The 7,274-nt window shown below is 54.9% G+C and overlaps 1 protein-coding gene across 1 annotated transcript; it reads left to right on the top strand.

Annotated features, from left to right (window-relative positions):
- Positions 1–31: 31 nt before the first annotated feature.
- On the top strand, positions 32–2,103 carry CIAO2B (cytosolic iron-sulfur assembly component 2B). The gene is made up of 5 exons (XM_082439764.1): positions 32–320; positions 481–558; positions 850–975; positions 1,434–1,479; positions 1,893–2,103. Exons 1-5 carry the CDS (start codon positions 177–179, stop codon positions 1,988–1,990), a joined length of 492 nt encoding a protein of 163 aa, XP_082295890.1. The 5' UTR covers positions 32–176; the 3' UTR covers positions 1,991–2,103.
- Positions 2,104–7,274: the final 5,171 nt, after the last annotated feature.

Genomic DNA, 7,274 nt, shown 5'->3' with positions numbered 1-7,274 from the left:
GAGAGCGCAAGGAGGCAGCCGCTCCACCCAAACCGCAGGCGGCATACCGGCAAGGCCGCGTGTCCCTCGCGTTACCCCGTCGCCACGCCACGCCACGCCACGCCCCCTTCCTGTTCCCCGGAAATGCACCGTAGGAGCGGAAGCGCCCGCCTACAGTTGCCGGCAGCAGTTCCGCGATGGTGGGCGGCGGCGGAATGGGCGGCGGCCTCCTGGAGAACGCTAACCCCCTCATCTACGAGCGCTCTGGGGAGCGGCCAGTGACCGCGGGCGAGGAGGACGAGCAAGTTCCAGACAGCATCGACGCGCGCGAGATCTTCGATATCCGCCGCTGCTGGGCGCGGGCGGGTTGGAGGGGGCCTGGGAGGTGGTGGGATGAAGTGATGTCCAGTAGTCGGTGGAGCTGTAGTAGGGCCGGGCATTCCCGGAGGGGGGTTCTGAGTGGGCAGAGGCTCAGAGTCCCCTTTCCTTCACTTGCCACATCTGATTCGCTCCATCAATGACCCGGAGCATCCACTGACACTAGAAGAATTGAATGTAGTAGAGCAAGTCCGGGTTCAGGTGAGTCACTCCCAGCGTCCAGGGGAGCGACTTGTTCAGGAGAGTCAGAAAGGCTCAGCTGTGCACCAGGGGGTTGGCCTTCTCTCAGCTCACGGATTCCTCAGGGGATCTTTGGAACGGGGTGTGTGTGTGTGTGTGTGTGTGTGTGTGTGTGTGTGTGTGTGCGCCCATTTTATGGATGAGGAAACTGAGACCCATACTGGTTAGATGACTTCCCTGAAGCAACAAACTAAGAAGAGGGTCTCTGGGCTGGACGGGCCATGACTTCTAACATCCCACCTCTCCAACCAGGTGAGCGACCCCGAGAGCACAGTGGCCGTGGCCTTCACACCCACCATTCCGCACTGCAGTATGGCCACACTTATTGGCCTGTCCATCAAAGTCAAGCTTCTGCGATCCCTTCCCCAGCGTTTCAAGGTAAGGTGGAACTGAGCCCTGGGGGTGGGGCAGGCATGAGTGTCTGCTACTGAGGAGGACATGGAGAGCATGAACTTGAACATCAGAGTGAGATCTGGAAGGATCCCAGCTAGCAGAGATGAAACTGGGAGGAGGCTTTCCAGTTGGATGGGACAAGAATAAAGATCCAAGCTGGAAAATGCAGAAAAGTAGTGAGGAGTGTGGCAGGAAGGGCAGTAGGGAGCTGTAGATAAGTTTGGAGCAGGGATGGGGCGCAGGTGGGCCTTTAAGTCAGTAGCAATTGTCCAGTCCTTTGGGTAGAGATGGAATGGCTGTGAGTGGGTTTGGGGTGTAATGGAAGGGCCGGAGTCCAGAGGCATGATTAGGAAGAAGGATCAGCTGGAGGTGGTGAGTGGGGAGAGGGGAAAAGGGAGTAGACAGGTATGTGAGTGCTCAGGCCCCACCTATCTCCCTCCCAGCTGGATGTGCACATTACACCAGGGACCCATGCCTCGGAGCATGCAGGTAAGTGTGGGCTGGTGTTGAGGCATTAGCCCGGAGGTTCCCCGCTTGCCATGGTGGTCTGTAGGGCAAGATTAGGGGGAGGGTTGGGGGCTTGGCACTAGGTGGGTGACTCGCCAGTGGAGGTGGCAGCCTAGAGCTAAGCTGGCCTGACTTGAGTCTCCTGTGTTTACCATGTTCTCCCACTCCTGCCCTCTCCCTCTCCTAAGTACACAGGATCAGGGTTGTCAGGCTTTATAGTATAGGAAGCAGACATGTATGGCCAGGTGGGAAGGGGTCACAAGAAGGTGGGGTAGTTGTGGGCTCAGGTGGTTGGGGTAGCCTGACCAAGGTTTGGGATCCTGGGAAGGCGGCGACAGGAGGGCTTTGTTGGTGGGGGTATAAATATATTTCACCACTCTCTCCTTTCCACCCAGTGAACAAGCAGCTTGCGGATAAAGAGCGGGTGGCAGCCGCCCTAGAGAACACCCACCTGCTGGAGGTTGTGAACCAGTGCCTATCAGCCCGCTCCTGAGCCTGAATTTTTGCTCCCAGCCCCACGCAGGGCTCATGGCCTTGTTTTCTTGAACCACTGACAATAAGAAACTAACATTTTGCATTTTGTAATAAACCCTTAATTTATATTCATTTCCCAGCATGCCTGAGAGTCTTTCATTTCAGTGGGGGTCACTCCGGGTTTGGGATAGGGGTGGTAGTGAGTGCCTGTACAGGCTGGGTCGATGAGGTTTGGTTCATTTTTTAAATTTCTCCCAATGGTTTGATTAGGAAAAGTTGCAAGTATGCCAAAAAATTGAAAGAATAATGTAGTGAACGCTTTTGTATACCCACCACCTAGATTTAACAGTTGTTAACATGTTGCAGCTTTGGTTTTATTTATGTGTGTGTAGAATATAAATAGACTTGAAAGTAAGCTGCAGACACATGACCCTTCACTTCTCAGTACTTCATCCTGTGTCTCCTAAGAATAAGCCTGTAACCACAGTACTGTAATTTGGCCCCTAAATGAACAATTCTCTGACATTAATATCTAATATCCAGGCATGTATGAATTTCTCCCAAAATGTCATTCATAGTTTTTTTTTTTAAGTCAGGCTCCAGTCAAGTTTCATGTATTGCATTTGGTTGTCATCTCTCTTTAGCCTCTTCTAGAACTGTCTCCCTGCCTCCCTACCTTTTAATCTTTCTTGACACTGACTATTTTGAAAAGCCCAGGTGAGTTGTCCTGGAGAAGTCCCACAGTCTGATTTGTTGTTTTGTCTGCTGTGTTTCCTATAAACTAGAAGTTGGTTGAGTTCAGGTTTGAGTTGACTAGCGAGAACCTTGCCCAGGAGTGTTGTATGTATCCTTAGCATCCACCAGTAGCTGTGTGATGCCAGCTTGTCCCCACTGTTGGTGATGCTCAGTTTGGTCCCCTGGTCAGGGCAGTGCCAGCAGATTTCTCTGCTGAAAGCCATCTGAAGCACTGTCTCCACCAGCAGCCTGGGAAATGTGTGTCACCCCAGGTGCTCAGGTCTGGGGCCTCTGCCTCGCCCAGCACAGTTGGTCACCAGGATAGACCGTGGGGCTTAGACCTCGGATCAGCCAGTCAGGAGTCATAATGTCACAATTCCCTGCCTGCATTTCCTTCTCTGAGGAAAAATGCGGATATTAAGAAGACTTGCCCACCTGGTGGGCAGAGGCCTCAGCAGGGAACCTGGCCGCTTGGCAAATCTGTTTTTGGGGGCCTTCTGACAATATTGGACCTGTCCTGAGAGTGGGCATTGGCCGAAGGTTTTATATATACTATCTAGTCAGTCAGTCCTCAAGCCAGCCCTGTGTGGCAGTTGCTATTCTTTATCATCTCTGTTTTGCAGATGAGGAAAGAAGCTTCTAGAATAAGTGACTCCCCAAGACCACCAGTTAGGGAGTAGAGGAACCTCAGCTGTTCAGCGGGTACTGCTCAGCTGGCAGGGGGTGCTGTTGCCTGGCTGGAGGGGCCTACGCCCACCTCCAACCCCCACTTCCAGGCGGGAGTAGCTTCGCCACCTAGTGACCAAGATCTGGCTGCTCAGAGGGGTGAAGCCATCGACCCATGTCACCCAGTTTCTTCATGTGTGATGTGGGGAGACGCAATAGCTTAGGACTGCTCTGGAGATTGAAAATGGATCTGGGACCATTTCAGGTGATCTTCCAGGCAGAGTACCTCCCACTTCCACAGATGAAGAAGCTCAGTGCTCCAGAGAGGCAGGAGACCACCCAGGGCCCCGCAGGCCCCAGGGAGCCTCCCCAACCACCAGTACCCAGCTGTAGGCTTTACCAAGTGTGTACTTCTGCACTGACAGCCCGATGTGTCTAGGTGTCTGTGGTGTCTGTGTTCAGCTGGGGGTGGGAGGTCACGGGGGAGGCAGGTGTCACTGAGTCATTCAGCTGGCTCTCCTGGCAGCTAGGCCACGGTGGACGAGGATCATCAAGCTGCTCATATCCAGCTGGCATATCAGATCGTCCCCTTGTCAGTCTTGACTCATCTGTGCGTGGCCCACAGCTGCCTGCAGGGACACCATTTGTGAATCCTGGGCTAGTGCCCGGGGAACTTTCTGGAATCCCAGCTGCTGTCTGAGAACATGGGGGTGGGAGGGGTGGGGTGAAGTTTTAGGTCCCTGAAGCCTCCACCAGGGGTGTCTGGCTGTGCTGTTTCTGGCCTGTGACTTCTCAGGCCTCGGTTACCATGTCTACAAAATGGGAACAACAAATCACAGCTGAGTGAGACTGACCCAGAGATTAGATGACATGTACGAACAGGCCCAGCTATGTCCATTTTTGCTCATCATCATTCCCAAAGCACAAAGGCCTGGCACACACTAGTAGGTACTTAGTACAGGTCAGTGGAATGAATGAATTGAGACTTAGAACAGAACAGAAGAACTGGGGCGTGGGAGCTCTGGTGTAAGGAGGGCTGGGAATACTGAAATCCAGCCAAGTTGCCTTTGCAGCATTTTGCTACCCGAGGGAAGGGGAAGGGCATGGGGTCCCACAGAGAAAAGGTGGGTATGGGGGAGAGGGGAGAGGTATCTGCATCTGCCCCTCTCCTGGGCAGCCCACCATTCTGGAGAGAATGGAGCAGGAGCAGGAAAGAAGAAGCAGGAGAGGGCCCACGGATTCACTCAACCTGTCCTGTCCAACTAAGGGTGATAATAAAAGTGTTCATATCAAGATATTACTATAGGCCAGACATGTGCCAACCACCTTACCTCTGCATTTTGTGTTATTTATATCTTATAACAACCCCCATGAAGACATTATCCCTGTTCTACACAAGCGGGAACTGAGGCTCAGCCAAGCTAAATGGGCAGAGGTGAAACAGCTAGTAAAGTGCAGAGCTGGGATTTGAAGGCTGGGCTATCCTAGGGGTATTCAAGCCTCAGTTTGCTCCTTCTGGGCAGCCAAGCTCAGCCCAGAGAACTGAGAGGACCAGGAGTTGGGAATGGGGGTGTTTCAAGGTCATGTCCTGGTACGGTTCCCCGGGCCCCTGGCCATACCGATGCTTGTGGTGGGTCTGGCCTGTTGCAGAATGCTTGGGGCCTGAGTGGCCCAATGTGGATGCAGTTCCCTTGGCAATGAGGAAACATTGCTGAGGTCAAGAGCTTAGATTATCAGAGGGGAAACCCAGCCCTAATTCCTTGCATGGCTCCCTGCTTGGAAGGACCACAGCTACCCCCCACAGCCACCCTCTGTTGGACATCCAGGGGCTCTTGTCAGCAGCAAGGTCATGTGTAAGGTGGTTAGGAGGGGCCATAAGCAGCCCAGCAGCGTTCCTGATGGGAAGTAGTTTGCTGGCTCTTAAGACTTTCGTTCCTTTTGTTTTGTTTTGTTGTTTTTTAATTTTTTGGCCATGCCACACGGCATGTGGGATCTTAGTTCCCCAATCGGGGATCGAACCCGTGCCCCCTGCACAGGAAGCACAAGGTCTTAACCACTGGACCGCCAGGGAAGTCCCAAGACTTTTGTTCTTTGACAGGAGGCTCAACCCATGACTCCCTCTTCCCTCTGGATCTCGTCCAGGAAGCTAGAGCCAACATGGGATTGCCTAGGCCTCCAAGACCCCCCAGGCCATGTGAAGAACACAAATAGATAGATCACCCCTCAGTCCAGGCCTTGCCTAACTTTGAGGACCTCAAGTACCAGAGGGGCCTGCATGAACCCTCTAACAGTTACCTAGCCAGGCCCTCCTCATTCCAAGGCCCTCTCAGATGTTGCCAAGGAAACTGATGCAGCAGTCAGAGAGACCTGACCCAGGTCTCCATGACAACCTACAGCAGCCCACTAGGATCCATCCATCCGTGATGTCACCTGAGCCCTGAATGGGTGCCCCCCACCCCCACCACACTCATCACAATCATACGTCACTCTAATAGCGGGTCCCTGTCACAAAGTACCTCACAGCGTGCCTGTTCCCAGTCTCCACACACCCCAAACATGAGCAAGGCAATTTACAGCTGGCCACCCTGAGGCTGGGAGGGAGGCAAGATCCAGGAGCCTGGAGGCAGATTCAGGAGTAGAACCCAAGCCTCCCCATTACATCTCCTCCCCTCTGTGCCCCAGCGCCCTCCCTGGGTTGAGGAGGGGCTGATCTCCGGGCAGTGGTAGCACCAAGTGGTGGCTAACCCACCCCCACCCCGCTGACCCCATCCCTACTCTACAACTATGCCCCTTCTGAATGGGAGTCTGAACCTCCAGGCCCTGTGTGTGCCCTGAACTGCAGGCGCAGTCTGAGACTAAAGGGAAGGAAGGAGACATTGCAGACTCTTAGAGTGGCTGGAGCTGGACCTGACCCTGGTCTAGTCCCACCCCTATCCGCTCCTGCTGGCATCTGACACCTGTCTGCCAGGATTTCCCCAACTTTGGGCAACCTCCAGGCCAGGAGCAGAATGACCAGGGCCAGGTATTTTTAGCAGAGTTATTGGCAGCTGCCTGGAGGGTGCTGAGGGGGAGGTGGTGCTGACTTCATCCTTTTCCTTCTCTCGGCCTGTATTCCCTCCCCAAGGTTCAAGCTGCCCCTCTACCTGCACCACACTGCCAGCGGGCCTCCCCTTCCTTGCCCCCTCCCCCAAACAGCTCTCCAGGGGCCCCCAGGGGCTCAGGTGTCACTAACCCTCATCCTGAAGGGCAGGCTCATCAGGTGGAATCTTCAACTGCCAAGGGCAGGGATGAGAGCGGGAAGGACCTGGTGTTGAGGTTAGAAGCCTGGATTTAGGCCCCCTAAATTCTAGCTCAGATACCAGCGGGTGGGGAATGGGTGTCATGGGCAGTGAAAGGTGAAGTCTGTCCGACCTGTAAGTGGTCTGCTTGCTGGGGCGACAGGCCAGGACTGGGAGAGAGGGAAAGGAGAAATCACTTTTAAAGGACCAGACCTCAATTCTTCCCTAGTGGGGACTTGGCGCACTTGGCTGGGGCTTTCCCCCTGGCCCCCACCCGTGGTGGCACCCTCCACCTCCATCGCCCTCCTCCGCACCATTCACGTGCTCCCTTTCTTTCTGCCTTTTCCCCAGCCCTCGCCCCCCCCGTCACACACACACACCCACCCACACACTCACACACACACACACACACACACACACACACACACACACACACACACACACACACTCAGACCGGGCTGTTGTCTGCGGAGTCTGCCCCTGCCCCGCCCTGGCGGGTGAGGCGGGGGCTGGGTGGGTGTGAGGTCCTAGGAGGAGGGCGGGGGATCCCCCTCGGGAGAGGGGGACGGACACGTCAGCCCCCGGACAGCGCAGCCCGGGGCGAGCGCGGGGGTGGCGGCGGGG

This window comes from Balaenoptera physalus (assembly GCF_965194825.1).
Source record: "Balaenoptera physalus genome assembly, chromosome: 19".
NCBI lineage: Eukaryota > Metazoa > Chordata > Mammalia > Artiodactyla > Balaenopteridae > Balaenoptera > Balaenoptera physalus.
The sequence above is the reverse complement of the archived record's forward strand: the minus strand, read 5'-3'. Positions and strand labels throughout refer to the sequence as shown.

Coding starts and splice junctions, on each gene's coding strand:
- CIAO2B (XM_082439764.1), top strand. CDS start 177: ATGGTGGGCGGCGGCGGAATGGGCGGCGGCCTCCTGGAGAACGCTAAC. Junction 321..480: donor ACGCGCGCGAGATCTTCGAT/ATCCGCCGCTGC, acceptor CACTTGCCACAT/CTGATTCGCTCCATCAATGA. Junction 976..1,433: donor CCCTTCCCCAGCGTTTCAAG/GTAAGGTGGAAC, acceptor TCTCCCTCCCAG/CTGGATGTGCACATTACACC.